Below are 16,666 nucleotides of genomic sequence, written 5' to 3'. Positions count from 1 at the left end.
GTGTGTGTGTGTGTGTGTGTGTGTGTGTGTGTGTGAAGGGGGAGAGTGGGGGGGGGAGAGAGAGAGAAAGAGAAACAGAAGGAGAGAGAGAGAGAGAAAGGAGGGGAGAGGAGAGGATGAAAGAGAGGGAGAGCAGAAGAAAGCAAGCAGCAGTGGAGGAAAAGTCCTTTTCTTTATGCCACCTGAGCTGTTGGGAGCTTCTACAATAAGCATGTGTTTCTTTCATAATAGGAAATAAATCAGTGAACATTTTAATAGAATCTCATAAAATAGAGGACCTAGTTAACTTTTTCACATTTTACTCCACTCTAAGGCTATGTCTAACAGAGGGAAAATAAGACCTTGAAACAGTAAGCCCAGACAACTCAGGTCACGTATCTACTCCTGAAGTTTTCAATTTTAACTCTTCAGATTGGTGATCTCTGGTAGATACATTTTTCAAGTTATCACAGAAATATCCCGACCTTCTATGCCATTTCATACTATTAAAACCATTTCTGTAGACTCCGTGATTTTGCCTGATCCTGATCACAATAACTGTCATTTTCAGATGAGGAAGCCAAATGGGAAGTTAGGGCCCAGAGCTAAAAGTTACTGAAATAATTGATCTGAGTTCTTACAGCAGGGGGAGGAGGGGAAGAACCAGAGGCCAAAACTCTTTCCACTACACCACCACGTAATGCCTTAGCTCTACATTTTACCTTGTATGTTGTCACACATAGTCATCTTAAAAAAGGGTTGCTAAAATTTAAATAAGTGAAATAGCTAGAATATCCAGATAGTATAACCAAATTCCTCTTGTTCCTCATTCAGACCTGTAATCTGGACCTCCCTTTTCACATCCTTATTCTATAATCCATAAAATCACAGAATTATAAAACACAGCCCTGGAAAAACTGGGATTACCAGTTTGAAAATGGTGCCCTGTGTTATATTCACTCAGATTTATTCTTAGGATCTAGCTGTTCCTACTGAATGGTGAATAAGCGGCGATGATAGAGAAAAGACTGCTTTGGATATTAACTGACCATGGAATTCCTTTAATGGAGGCATTCATTTACATCTTGCAGTAAATGGAATGGAATGTCAGTATAAAGAATTATCCGTCTTCCCCAGAAAGAGGCCATCACTTCTCAAAGTAAAGCTCACTAGAAACAGATATTGATTAACTTAAATGCTGACATCTTTTTCAAATATCCGTGGGAGTAAGCTTTCATTCCAAAAACAATTTCTTTCATTTCCCTTCCAAGTTGGGGATGTTCAGAGCATAATATTTGTGATGTTGACGCACAAATGAGAATCATAAAATTCAAATCCTACGTGTCTTTAAGAACTTTGTCTTCTAGTTCTATATTTACTGCTTTTCCTATGTTTCCATAAGTATAATAATAATAATAGAAATCACTGTCTAAAGCTCATGGTGAACAGTGTTAAACTGTGCTTTCAGTTTGCATCCTAATTAAGCATGATTGCAGGTTATTTTGCCAGAAAAACAGTAGACCTTTTGTACTGAATTTTGCCATGATATAAATTACATGTGTGAGTTAGAAATATTCTAGGAGAGAACAATTTTTCATATGTTCAATCTTTCTTACTTAATAAGCCATTTAGACCTGTCCCTGTGGTCATTTTACTACAGACAGCATTAAGTCAAGCATTTTAGAAATGCAAATGTTTTTCTTTTGATTTATATATATATATATATATATATATATATATATATATATATGTATATATATATATACACATATATGTATATATGTGTATGTATATATACATATATGTGTGTGTGTATATATATATATATATATATATATATATATATATATATATATGTGTGTGTGTGTGTGTGTGTATGTGTGTGAATTCTGTAGAAAGCCTGAGGGTGGTGCCAGACCCACTTCAGTTTATCAGAAGAGATGTGAAATGTGTTAGTTTTATAATTTAAAGCTATATTCTGCCCTAAGCTGAATGAAAAAAATGCAACTTTGGGTTCAAGTGGAGAACTTAGAGCTGTTTGTATTTTGAAAAGAAGAATCTCAGTAGAATTAGATCATAGTAGGATTTAATTTATGGCCTTTTATTTTTCTGATTCTCTTACTCAATCATTAGTCTTACCAGTCATCTGGTAATGGGAAGGGCATGAGCATTAAAGTTTCATTAAGAACAACTCAACCTTCTGGTAACCACTGGGGTAAAACTACAAGTATATATTATCTATAAAATTCCAGGATATGTGACAAAATTCTGCAGTAAAAAGCAGTATCTTTTCCTGGCAGTTTTCACAGACTCCCTGGAGTGTGTGTGTGTTGGGGATGAGGGGGGCATGGGGAGGGCAAAGGAAAGGAGGCAGGGGTTCAGACACTTTCTTAAGTAAACTTCAGGCCAAAATTTTCCAGTCAGGCACCACCCAAGTGGATGGAAATGAGGTGCAAGTCACTTTAGACTCTCAGTGGGTTCCTTCTGTTCATTCATTCCACAAGTATTCATGGTACATCTACCATGGGCCGGGCACCATCTCACTGCCTTAACGGGGTTTATAGTCTAGCAGAAGAGACAGACAATAAACAAGTCATTACACAGGGAAATAACTGTGGCAATCATGTTAAGTGCCATGAAAGACAGCTATCAAGCTGTGGGAATTTATAACCAAGGACCCGAATTTATATCCCCAGTGGGGCAGGGTGAGGAGATAGGCAAGGCCTTCCTTCAGAAACGGTGTTTAGGCTCGGACTCAAGGAGAAGGATTAGCCAGACCAAGAAGAAGAAGAAGATGAGTAGGATTTGTGACTCCCCTGAAGCAGAAAGAGGCTCGGGGAAGCTGGGAGAAGATCACAGATGAGGGTAACTGGTGTATCATGAACCATGATGGAAAGGAGGCAGTGGAGGCGGCAGAGGGTGACAGGGCCAGAATGTTTTAGGCCTGTGGTAGTAAGGCAGTTGACTCCCCTTTAATGATTTAACTGAAAGGTCCTGTTGAATAAACATATTACATAAGTGGAACTACATGGGCATGGGAAAGTTTCATTTATAGAAGTCTAGAAGTAGAATCTCATGAAGTAAACTTGGTTCAAAGACTTCTTGATCATCGGCCTATTTCCATATCAAAGCATCTCGGTGTGTCTTTGCCCTGACTTTTCAACTATTGGAATTTTATTTGGGGAACCTGGTTTGTTAGTTTTCCTTGGGGTCAGTGCCTTTATTGAGGCAATAAATAGATAAAGCACACCAAAACAAAAAAATCCTACTGGGTTCCCAAGGAAATATATTAATACTTTCCTGTATTTTGTATGATAATACTCCATGATATAATTGACTCTCAGAAGGTAAATGTGTGTGTGTGTACCCACACACACACACACGCACACACACACACAAAGGTCAGACAATTTAGTTTGCGAACTTTCCACCATGCGCTTATACTGTGCATGTATATATTTTTGACATATGTATTGAGAGAGACAGAGAGATGTGTGTGTGTATGTGTATGTATGAAAAAATCAAGCAATAACTGTTATGCTTCAACCCTAACCTATTTTGAAATATTTTATAATTCGAACTAAGTGGGTAAGACCTTTAAAATTATTTTACATTTCACAACACTTTAAAGAACAGTTAGCTTAGGGGGTGGGGGAAGGAATTTTCATGGCTATTTTCTGAATGGCTACATTTAGATGCTGAGCTTTTAACAAGACTTTGATTTCATTCCAAAGCCCAGAGCCCTGCAAGGATAGGATCTTGGGAATACTCTACATTCCTTAAAGAATGCTTATCAATTAAACCATCTCATTGCAGTTAGTGACCTTCTGTGGAGTGAGGAGCTAGCATTTCCCCCAAATTATCTCACATGAAGAGAAAACAAACACTGTAATAGATTCTTCTGATAGCTGTAAAGCGGAAACGAATGTATTTTTTTAATTAAGTTTCAATACCAGGTATTTTCATTGGGGGACAAAACAGCATGACACCATGACATCAGGGGAAAAAATGCTTTTGTCAAAGTTCATGAAAAAAGAGAGAAAGCATGCCAAGATTAAAGTAAATGAAAGGTATACGCTGGGAGCTAACTCTACTCCTGGTTGATTTGGACCCACTAAAACTCACAATACCTAAAATGCAAATTTCTTCTTGAAAAAAAAAAAAAGGCAGTTCATACTCACTCAAGCTGTCTGCTTGTTCAGTTACCAGGAGGAAACTAGATTTCAACTCCATATCATTTTCATGATGATCATTGCCAACTGTGGGACAGGCAATGATGAGTGGCCAGTATTTGCCTTGCTGTTGCTACCAGGTGCTTAACCAATGTTTATATGCACCTTTTTTATGATTGCTTCTTGGTTCTTTGGATAGTATGTCTTAATAAAGGAGAGGTAAAGCATTTATTAAACACCTACGATGTGTCAGGCCCAGTATACATACAAAGATGAGTATGACATGGCACAGCCCTTTAAGAGGCTTTGAAGGAGTCCTCACAAAGAGCGTCAGTTTGGTGACTCTCTCCACTAAATCCTGTCAAAGATTGAACCCAAAGATGAACTCTGATGCCAGAGCCCATGCCCTTAAGCATTGTATTATACTTCATTAAGTGTATGAATACGTGAGCCTTTGAGTCTTTCATTCTTCAGGATATATTCACAGTTCCTCACCCCACTCTTCAAATGACACGGTTTCTGGTCCTCTGTGTGGTCTGTCTCTCCCATTATAAATGCATCAGATTTGTCAATATCAGTGTCAGAACAAAACACCATACTACAGTTGTGAGTTGATTAATTCAGAGTACACTAGGATCAACCCTTCCTGTGATCTGAACACACGTATTTCTTAATGCAGCCAAAGATTGTACAGAGATGAATTCTTGGGGGATTTGTCAGGGACTTGGAGGAGGGTAGAATGGATGTTGCTTTTACATCAAGATGTTGGCATGTATAAATGTTTATGGTCAATTAAAATCCCAGATTACATGAACTGCAGTCAAGTCAAGATTCCCTCATCTTGAACTTGTGCAGTTTGTATTCATTATGATTAAATGAAATTCTGTGGGTTCAGTCCAGTGCGAGAGCCTGTGATGATAATTTTCAGTTGATGTTGAATCCCTCATCTATCATTCTAGCCTCCCCTCCTAGACTGTGTCATCAGCAGATCCAATGGGCAGACTTTCCACATCTTTACCCAGGTTCATCCGGGCCCTCTTCAGGCTGTCATATGGACACATCTTTCACAGAAGAACCATTTTGTTTAGGCAGATGAAGGTTCTCCTTTCAGTGTTTTATTAATTCAGTATTAATCAGGATAACATGGAAGACTTTTTCAAGTGCTTTTCTGAAATCAAGTATTATTCAAAAGGAAATGAAACTTTCAAAAATGTATGGCTAGAGTGGGTTTTCTTCCGTTTCTTCATGTGGGGAGTCATCACAAACTTCATGTTTGTATCACCTCTTGCTTACAGTGTTGAGGAAATGAAGGACTGCATCACAACCACCCCTTCAACTATTGGTGGTGATGTTCTACAAAGAGGATAGAATGAATTTAAGTACAGAGTTGATGTGTTCTGTAAGCACAAACTGACCATTTGTAATATTATGGAAATAACTTGGATAGAGCCTTTTAAAATTGGTTTTGACCACATTTGCATATAATCTAATTACTAATAAGTAATAGATTTATTAAAATGTTTGATTCTTTTTGAATCACCGTTACGGTCATGACATTCTCGTCATCAAACAATTTACTCACCCACTAGAGGAGGAAGGAGCAGAATGAAGGAGTTCTGCAAAGAAATGCTTTGTGATACCTGAAAATATGACTTCTCGTAGGACCACCAGGTTGTCTTTAATTTTCTTACCCAAAGCATTTTATGGCAATCTCTTTCAGCCATTTCTAAACAATAATTTTAGTTCTTCAAATGGCATACCTATTTTAACAATTTTTGACAAGCAATATTAAATGCAAATCCAGTCCTGAACGCAGAACATTTCTCTCCACATATTCATTTTAAGGTTGTCTGAGGAACCAGGATCTACTGACTTCAAGTTAGGTCATAACGAACTCTGTTAAAATTACTCAAAGCTAAAATCAGGAAGATCACAGATTTGGTAGGGTACCTGGAGGAATTTAGGGTGAGGGCATTGCAGGGAGCAAAGGAAATGTGATTTGGGCTGACAAAATGAGACTTTAAACTATAGATTCATGCTGCTCTCCCTTAGATTAAAAGCCCATCTCTGCATCTCTACTCAACCTTGCCTTGTAGGGAGCAGCTTCGGACTTCCTGGCCATTCTCCCTCACACCCCTAGTCCTCACTAGCTAATAAATCCAACTTCCCCATCTTCCTTAACCCCCTCCTTCTGGCGTGTCTCTGTGTGGAATGTCTTCTTGAAGACGCCAGACCCTAATCACAAAAGCCTGTGAAATGGGCGAAGGTTCTCTGTTTATCTAGCTAGCAGCCAGCTGGCCAGTCACTAGGCAAGGCATCAAAGCCTATGCCAAGGGAAGGTAAAAAGAGGGGCGTATGCTTTTCCTGCTCAAGATGTTTTGCCTCTCTGCATATTAACTCCTTAAGAGCCATGGCCTTAGATTACTGGTGTTGTTTTTAGTTGTTGGCTATGTAATTTGGATTAGATGGTTAAATTAGTTACAAACATGCAATGTGTAGATTGTTAGTTAAGTCATATGATGCCATCTGTGATAACAGTGCCTTTGGGTGAATTTTTAGAGGTTGTGGAACATCATGGCTGCCAGTGTTTTAAGATCACTTACTAGTAGTATCTCTTGTTAAGCTATAGCGAGTCTATAAATAAAATGTCCTGTCAGGGAAACCCACTGTCCTCAAGAGGGGCTGGCAAATATGTTTCTTCAGCTCTGCACTCACACAAAAATCACAATGTGTTGGAAACAGCCAGAGAGGTCTAGTAAGAGACTTGGTGTTAATTCTCATTTCTAATACTTATTAGCTGTGTCTTTTTGGCAAGTTATACCCTCATTCTGTCTCAGTTTTCTCATTTATGAAAAGGAATGTTAACATCGGCCTTAAAATGTTTGCAGGAGAATTAATTTTTTAAAACTGTAAATACTGGATTTTGAATCGCTATCATAAAAGCAGGTCAATGCGTGTAATGTTCATTAACATTTCAGGCTACTCAGCCCGTTTAGTTATAAGTCCCACATTTTATGCAAAAAAATTGGAAAATGTTTAGCGGAAAAGAATAAAAGTCATCTGTAGAGGAGGAAATAATACATATTACTTATAAATAAATATTTAAAAAGAACAGTATTTTCTAAGCATGAGGAAGAAAGGGTTATTTTAATAACGGTTTTAAAATCATGATGAATTACATCAAGAATGGTGACAGTTGATTGCCCTTGCAATTGAGCAGAAAATTGGAATAAAATAATTTAGGCGTATGCGTGAGGAATGTGGGTTAGGAACAAAGAAAGTTCCCTGATTGATGACAGTTGGAGCATATTATGGAAGTAAGCTGGAAATTTTTAATAACAGAACAGATTTTTCATCAACATTAACATCCATTTACATAATTAAGGTGTGATCCATCCTAAATATTTTACTTAGGCTAGGTGACATTGTTTTTTTCCATCAATTTTCAAATTTTTTTTTATCATGGTAAAAACACTTACCAGGAGATCTTCCCTAAACAATTTTTGAGTATATGTTATTGTTGACGATTGGTACAATGTTGTACAGCAGATCACTAGAGTTTATTCGTCTTGCTTAGATTAAACTTTATGCCCACTGATTAGTAACTCCCCATTTCCCCCTCCCCCAAGCCCCTGGCAACCACCATTCCACTTTTTTATTCTATGAATCTGACTACTGTAGATACCCCATATAAGTGGAATCATGCAGCATTTGTCTTTCTGTGACTATCTTAGTCCCCTTAAGCATAGTATTCTCAAAGTTCATCCATGTTGTCACATATTGCAGAATTTTCTTTTTAAAGGTGAATACTATTCCATTGTATATGTATATATCACATTTTCTTTATCCATTCTGTCAATGGACGCTTATATTGTTTTCTCATCTTGGATACAGTCAATAATGCTTCAATGAACATAGGAGTTGCTAATATCATTTCGAGATCCTGATTTCAATTCTTTTTGATAAATACCCAGAAGTGGAATTGCTAGATCATATAATAATTCTATTTTTAATTTTTGAGGAACCTCTATACTGTTTTCCATACAGGCTGCACCATTTTCCATTCCACCAACAGTATAAAGGTTTCAAATTTATCTATATCCTTGCCAACAATTGTCTTTTGTTTTTTTATAATAGCCAACCTAAGAGATATGATATCTCATTGTGGTTTTGATTTATATTTACCAGGTGTAAATTGAGCATTTTTTCATATTCCTGTTGGTCATTTGTATGTCTTCTTTGTAGAAATGTCTATTCAAGTTGTTTGCACATTTTTTTAATCATGCTATTAATTTTCTTGGTATTGAGTTGTAGGAGTTCCTTATGTATTTTACATATCAACGCCTTATCAGGTATATGTTATACAAGTACTTTCTCCCATTCCATAGGTTGCCTTTTTATTCTTTTCTTTCCTTTGCTGTTCACAAGGTTTTTAGTTTGATATCATTGCATTTGTCTATTTTTATTTTTGTGTACTGTGCTTTTGGTGTCATATCCATCAAATTATTGCCAAGACCAATGTCATGAAGCTTTTCCCATATGTTTCCTTCTATGAGTTTTATGGTTTCTGGTCTGACATTTTAGTTTTTAATCCATTTTCAGTTGTTTTGTGGGTAATATAAGGGCTCAATTTCATTCATTTGCATATGGATATTCAGTTTTTCTAGCACCATTTGTTGAAGACTATCCTTTCACCATTGTGTATTCTTGGTGTCCTTGTTGAACATTAGTGGACCATATATGCTTGGATTTATTTCTGGGCTTACTATTCTGTTGCAATGGTCTCTTTGTCTGTCTTTATGCTAGTACCATACTGTTTTGATTACTGTAGCTTTGTAATATATTTTGAAATCAGGAAGTATGATACCTCCAGCTTTATTCTTCTCAGGATTGACTTGGTTATTCCTGGTCTTTTTTGACTCTCTGTGTTGGTGTCTGTACATTAGACAAGATAGACACCTTTCCCAGTCCTTATGGACTGGCTTCAAACAAGAGAAGACCCCCACAATTCAATCTGATAAGGATTCTGGGGGCCTGTACCAACCCTTTCCCTCCCCAGGGAGAAGCAAGTAGCTGTTGTTTTTGTCTGCTCACTCTGTGCTGAGCAAGGGGAGAACTATGATGTCTACCAATCTAAACCTCCATCTCAACTCTCCTCCAGGTGCTAGACTGCACTGGACCCATCAGAACTCCAAGATAGAAAAGAAATATGACAGTTATTTGGGGAGCCCAGAGAGGTTGGGATGTTGAATACATATCTCAACTCTTTGCCTCCCAAAGGAGAAGCAGAGAGCTGGGATTTTTTCATCTGCTTATTCTGGGTTGAAGTTGAACAGAGGGGAGGATCTATGGCATCTATCAGCCCATGTCCTCATCTCCATTTTTCCCAGGTAGCTTAACTGTGCTGGACCCATCAGAGTTCCAAGCCTGGCAAGACAGAAGCCAATCCTTTGGGGAGTCTCCTCAGAAAAGTTGGGTTGCTAGACATGCAAACTAATTTCTTCCCTCCCTTAGGTGAAGCTTGAAGCTAGGAAGTCTTCCTGATTGTATGGCACTATGCTGGGGGCAGGGTCTCTGGTGGAAGGATGACCTGAATCTCACTACCAGCTTCCGTGAGTCTAGTTTCATGTTCATCCAGGATACAGGAGACTTGCAGCTAACTTTTAGATTTCTCACACAGAGAAGTTATCCATGAATTGTTGCTGAATCAGTGTGTTTGTGGGAGGAAGGAGAGTCCAAGGCTTCCTACTCTGCCATCTTGCTGATGTCACTCCTTGGGTTAGGTGACATTCTGAGTTCACTTCTAATGTTGTGATTCTACAATTTTATCTTCTACCACTTAAGTCTTCCCATGGATTTAGAGGTGATCTCTTTGGATGTTGAATTAGAGTACAGTTCTTAGAGGCAAGCATATGTCTCTAATTCTACTGGTCGATGCTTGACAGTCTCAGGGCTCCTCAATATTTGGGCTTCTTTACTTCTAAATAAGAGAATCTTGGCTCTCTTTTGACTAATTCAAAATTATATCCCCTTGAAGATAGGAAATTTCTGTAAGTCTCAGTTACCTCATCTGCTCAGGGATGTTGTGAGGCTTAAACATATAGAAAGTGTTTAACACAGGGCCTGGCACATAGTGATTGTCTTTCATTATCATCATCATCGTTTCCAGTTTTTAAAATAAACTAATGGAAAAGGCAAAATGACATTCCAGATAATATGATTCCTAAACCAGAGGGCTAGCCATTCAGCTAATGCATGGTGACTTGTAATAATGAGATGTCTTCTGTTGACTTCCTAAACACCCAACAAGTGACTAAGTTTTTAAGAGGCAGAAGCTAGGTACTTTCTCACAGGACATTAAAAATGAAAGCCCAGGATTAATTTTCTTCTCCCTGCTGTGAGTTTCCCCCTGCCCTTTCTCTACTCTGCCACTTTAGTACTCATCACACTGTACTATGATACTTGATTATACGCTCACTTTCACCCCCATTCTGGACCATTCACCCTCACACTCAACTCTAGCACCCAGTGTAGGACCAGGCGTATATAGACATCCAATAAGTATTTTTGAATGAATACACAGCAAATAAATGATGGATGAAAAGCAATATGACATAATAATTAAGAGCATATGGTTGGGACCTGAGTTCAAATCCAGGCTCCACAACTTATAACTAGTATGATCTTGGGTACTTGATTTAACTCTTTAAGTCTCATGTCCTTATCTTTACAGTGGTGTTAGATACCTAATTCTTACATTATATATGCTGTGTGTGCATTTTTGCATATAACATGGTATCTTGTAATAAGTATTACTGATAGTACCATTATTTCTCATAATGAAAGTTCTGAAAAATAATACAAATATACATGTATAATATTTTATTGCTTCTATTTATTTTTGCTATTAACTTTACTGTGATTTGTTATTATGGAGTGATTTACCTATAGCCAGTAAGTACAGAATGACCCATTCGGACTGTGACAAGTATCACTGAGACCCAACAACCTCACAGATGTTCATTCTTGGTTTGGACTGAGCTGGGGATAGAGAGGTTGAACAGAGTTCACAGTATTGCCTTTAGTTCTACAGCCTTCATGAAGCAAAGCCTTGCTTCCACCAAACAAAGCTTTAAAATGATTCCCAGAACATCCAGAGCCTCTGAGAGCATCGCTTATCCAGCCCAAGAATCCAAAGAAATGAACCACAAGCTTCAGTTAAGCAGTGGTTCTCAGACTTTAGCACCCATCAGAGTAATTTGGAGGACTATTTGAACAGATTGTTGGGCATTATCCCCAGAGTTTTAGATTCAGTAGGCCTGGGCTAGAACCGCAAATTTCATTTCTAATAAGTTCCCAAATGATACTGATGATGGTGGTTCAGGGACCACACTTTGAAAACCAACGAGTTCATACATATGGTTGAAGTATGGGAGGGAGCCTGACTCCAGAACAGGAACGTAGGCAGAAATCTTTTCATTAAGGTGAATTGCCTGATATAACACCATGAAAATGAGAGCTTCCTATGTTCAGCCCCAATGTTTTCAACCCTGCACTGCCCTTTTGTTACTTTATAAATGTATTGGTAGGGGAAATGGTTTCATGAAGTTGTTTTTAAGTTTTTATGAGCCTGATGAAATCTGTAGACGCTCTCTCCAGAAAAGCCTGTATACACATACACACAGGCATTGCTTATAATTTCAGGAGGTTCTTGGACATCTCCTCCACTTGCCTACATACTGACCGTTGGAAAGATTAGTAGAAAAACTATGCCTTAAGGCAAAGTCTTGAGTTCACTGGAATGTAACAAAAATTCTCTTCTTATACTTAACCTTTTGGTTAACTCATTTGTAAAGTAGGAATAATAATATAATAGTTCTTACTTCAAAGATTGTGAAGATTAATTGATGTAATACATGGAAGAGTCTAATTTGAAAACCAAAAACACTAAATATTATCTTTTTCTCTCTTTGTAGTCCTACTACAACAATCCTCATTCTTTTTTTTTTCCCCCCAATCTACCATCTTGGAACTTCTCCCAACAATCCTCCTTCTTGAAGCAAGTGGATGCCTTTTCCTACCAGGAGAAAGATCAGGAAGCGTAAGAAAGGAGAGCCCTAAAAGTAATATTTCAAGACCTTACTCTGTGCCCATTGCATTCTCTTGCTAAAATCTGGTTATAGGCTGTTATATCATGGTTCTCTCTGTGAGTCACTGAGTAACGGAGACCACCAACAAGCCCAGGCCTGGCTCTGTGGCCTGAGAGTCTCAATTCATTTGTCCTGAAATAGTCCACTTTGCAAATGTCCAATGCTTTGTCATGTCACCCTGTTAATGTCTCCTGACAGAAAGACGGAAATGTACAGTTCTGGTAGGGGTTCATTTCCAGTTGAAAAGACACTGAGTCTTGAGAAATAGTGATTAAAGATTAAGCTTGATTCTCATTATTTCTACGAAGATAAACAGGTACGTTGATAGGCCAATCAACAGACATTTATTGAGTACCTACTGTGTACACTACACAAGAGCTGACACAAAAAGGAATAACATCTGCTCCTATGTTGTGCCGACTCACAGTCCAACAGGGAAGATAGATACAGGAAAAATAAAGACAGTGTTTCAGGAATTCAGGAGAGGGAGAAATCAGTTTTGACAAGGATCCATGAAGGCCTCTTGGCAGTGTGAGATTTAAGCTGGACTCAAAAGGAGGAGTAGGACTGCTGTAGGTGAATATGGTGGAGATGGATATTTTCGGCTGTAGGAATAGTTTGCAGAAAGGCATGGAGTTAGAACAGTGTTTGGTATACATTTGCATAATTTAACCAGTGTGAACATAGTATTTGTTTTGGCAGTAGAGGTGTAAAACTTGAGGCTAGAAAGATAGTTGGAAGCATATTGTGGGAAAGAAACCAAAGGCCAAGTGAGGAGCATTGGCCTTTCTTTCCATGCAGTGGGGGAGGATTGAGTGCCTTTGAGAAGAGAGATACTAGAAGCAGATCTAGTATATAAAAAGAGGACCCTGGTTCCACTGTGAAGAATAGACAGTAGAGGGCAAAAAGAAAGCAAGACCTCATGGAGGTAATAGGAATCCAAACCAAAGCCAGAGAAGTAGAGTAGCAAGGGGGGGGGGGGGGGGGATGAAGGGAAGAGGCATTTGAGAGGTTGCATTCATCTGAGGATGGTTGAGGACATGTAGCAAATAAAGCAAAGGCAAGCTGAGAGGACCCTCCCAGGCCGGGGCGCTGCACGAAGCAGATCATGGTCTCCGAGGGAGAGACGCTAGAAGCTCAGAGGCCAGGTGGTGAGGGATACCTCTTAGCCATCCCAAGAAGATTTTTCTCCTGCCTAGATTGCCCAGATGGAGAGCAACTGTCCATCTGCTTTGCCTGCACAGAATATCAAAATCACTGATTCCCAGACATGGGTTCTCAGCCTAGCAACTTCAGAACTCCTGAACGTCTTTTAAAACAATTTTCGGGCACTTTTCCAGGAGATTTTGATCTGGGAAGTCAAGGGACCCAGGCATCCATATTTTGTAAAACTCCCAGATGATTCTAATGCACGGCCAGACTTGGGAACTACTGTATGACCTTGCTATTGTGCTGGGAAGTGTATGCAAAACACAGGTTCAACACACGCTTGTGTCAGTGAACAGTAGGATGGCTTAAAGACCTTAGGTTTTGGTCTCCAACAAGCACAATGACCTTCACTTAGTGTATTAGTTCACCTTCCATCTTCAACTCTAATCCTCAGCAAACATCAGGAGATAGGAGAGGCTGCATGTCTGACAAGGTCCCCTGAAATTCCCAGAAGGACAATGTGCATACAAACGTCCTTTTCACTCTTGTTCTCAATTGAAACAGAGAGCTTGGCTGTGTCACACGGATACCATGAGAGAGTCTTATTACAAGGTGCTTTCAGCTTTTAGGAAACAGGCTTCACAGTAATCTACCCATTTTCTGCCAGGCTTGTACGACACTCATAGCACTTTTACTGCTATTATTATTTTTATTTCTCAGAAAAATTATATAGTACAAAGGTAAGGCAGGTGTTTAAAAACGTCCCTTGTATGCACTGGTTTCTGTTTGATTCGCTGATTCTTACAAGGTCAGACTACCAGAGCTGGTCTTGAATCTGCCATCCTCCCGAGTCCAGTTCTGCTTCTGTGCCATAATGGAGAAGGGTAACATAAAGGAATTTTTCTCTCCTTGTAAAAGAGAAAAATAGGGGGAGGGGGAATTATTTAAACACACCTCATTCACACTGCAACCACTGCATTGTTTTTCCTGTTGAAACACCCTGTTGGTTTTTAAATCCCTTTAAACCTACCCGGCACCTGTATGGCCTGGATCCAAGAATTATTACCAAACCTCTCACTTTTTATATTTAGCCATGTAGAAGTTTCTGTGGTGGTATCTGGCTCTTGGTTCAGCTGAGACTTTCAGACTTTCCAGAAGTTTTCTTCCATAGACGCTTGAAGCATACAATGCTCAGACCTGATTTTATTTTTTTAATTAAGCAGAGTGTGTTTCTCCACTTTAGTTCTCCTGCCGGATAAAATAGTATCATGGCACAACCCTGAATTGTGCCTCTGTGAAGATACTGCTGATATACTGACCAAAAGAGAGGGCAGGGGAAGGATGGGGGGTCGGGGGTTCTCCACCAGCAGCTTATGTTATGTGAGATGACCTTTCTTCAGGGCAAGGACTGAGGTTGAAAACATAATGAGAACTTCCAAGCAAATTCATTATAACAAAGCATAATGTGAGCTCACTGGGCACAAAAATAGGCTGAAGGAAAGTGACTCCCACATAAGACCTAATTAAATACTTTGATGTCAGCAAGCAGAGCAGGGAGGGGTGGAAAATCAAATCAGACCGATGTGAAGAAACTAAATTTAAATGGAAAGAAATATTTCCTTCTCTCTCTCTCTCTCTCTCTCTCTCTCTCTCTCTCTCTCTCTCTCTCTCCCTCTCTGTCTGTCTCTCTCTCTCTCTCTCTCTCTCTCTCTCTCTCTCTCTCTCTCTCTCTCTCTGTCTCTGTCTCTCTCTCTCTCTCCTTTTCTTCCTTTGCCATGAAGGAAGAATACGATTCAGGAACAATGGGCTGTAAATTCTTTAGCCAATTAGTCCGGGGACTTACTACTGTTTATAATGCACAGAATGTCACAGGCTGTTTTGCGGCCTCCCCAAGTTGGTTTGTTAATAACAGGAAGCTAGCACTTCTCAGTACAGTGGATCAGCTACACGTGAAAATAAATGCAAAAAACCTGGAGGGGAATAGCAGCAGACCGAGAGTAGCCTTGATTTAATTTAACATTTGGGGGTCCACACACAAATGAGCATTTTAGTAGGCTTCATGGTGGAAGTTGCTGTCATTTGTAAAATATTCTGGCCAATTAGCTAATAGTGTGCTTGGATTTCTCCTGTTTTGATACAGTAATACTAAGTACATTGTGAAGCCCAATTATACAAATCATCCCCATATGCCATACCAGTCTTTCTTTATGAACTGTGTTTATAAATCCTGTGTGAGGAAATGTGTACTTCAGCAATTTAGACCATGTGTAAAAACATAGCCAATGGGATTGTCAAGAAAACAAGTTCCAGCCTAGGAAATCCTAATGTGTTCTGCTGGAATAACAGGAGGGTGCCGTGGAGTGCAATGCTCTGCCTAAATACATATTGCTTTATAGTGTTTAACTGATTTAGGGGCTTCCGCTTCCCTCTCTGTTATTTTATTCTTCTTTTCTTTTAGGATCCAACCTTGGAGTTTGTGAGAAAATTTGGGATCGGTCTTCTCTCGGGCACAATAGCCTCAGTCATTAACATCCCTTTTGATGTTGCCAAAAGTAGGATTCAAGGGCCTCAGCCAGTTCCTGGAGAGATCAAGTACAGAACCTGTTTTAAAACAATGGCAACAGTCTATCAGGAAGAAGGGTAACACAGTCTTATTTTAATGAATGACCAAGACTCAAGTATTGTTAAAATCCTATTGTACTTCCAATTTGATGAGAACCCGTGAGCCCTCCTAAATTGGGTTGTGTGTCTGAGAAACTCTAGGGAATAGATGACAAACTTGGAGGGATAACATAATGATAAAATGTTGGCAAAACGTTCCTGCACCATCAGGAACCGTGAACCACCACCATCCAATATGCTGCGTGTTTGTCTTAGAATGCCAACATGAACTTTTTGCCTGTCAGTTTGCATATAAATGCAATAGTCTATTGCATATAATATGCCCTATTAACACATGAGCTGGAGAAGCATTGTCTTCTGATTGGAAATCTAATCAAAATGTCACCTAATTGTATTCTCTTGGGAGAATTAAACGTGAGTTCTGTGAAAGTAACTTTCTTTTAAAAATTTAAAGATGTGCCTTTTTCTACCAGTCTTTTTTTTTTAAGTCTTACTTTTGTCTCTTCATCCCTCCTCACCCAGGGTCTTACTCTCAAGTAAATAAGTAATTTCTTATTATTTTTTATTTAAACTGCATGATATTTCCTTACATGA

General features: G+C 38.9%; 1 protein-coding gene across 2 annotated transcripts in view; it reads left to right on the top strand.

The window, feature by feature from the left end:
• Positions 1 to 16,666, top strand: part of SLC25A21 (solute carrier family 25 member 21) — a 448,904-nt gene that overhangs the window by 427,828 nt on the left and 4,410 nt on the right. For both annotated transcript variants that reach the window (XM_074328168.1, XM_019749157.2), the window contains one exon: positions 15,909 to 16,090. In XM_074328168.1, the coding sequence (XP_074184269.1) occupies positions 15,909 to 16,090 (182 nt within the window). The remainder of the gene's footprint in view (positions 1 to 15,908; positions 16,091 to 16,666) is intronic.

The sequence above is a fragment of the Rhinolophus sinicus genome, linkage group LG03 (assembly GCF_036562045.2).
Source record: "Rhinolophus sinicus isolate RSC01 linkage group LG03, ASM3656204v1, whole genome shotgun sequence".
Lineage (NCBI taxonomy): Eukaryota > Metazoa > Chordata > Mammalia > Chiroptera > Rhinolophidae > Rhinolophus > Rhinolophus sinicus.
The sequence above is the reverse complement of the archived record's forward strand: the minus strand, read 5'-3'. Positions and strand labels throughout refer to the sequence as shown.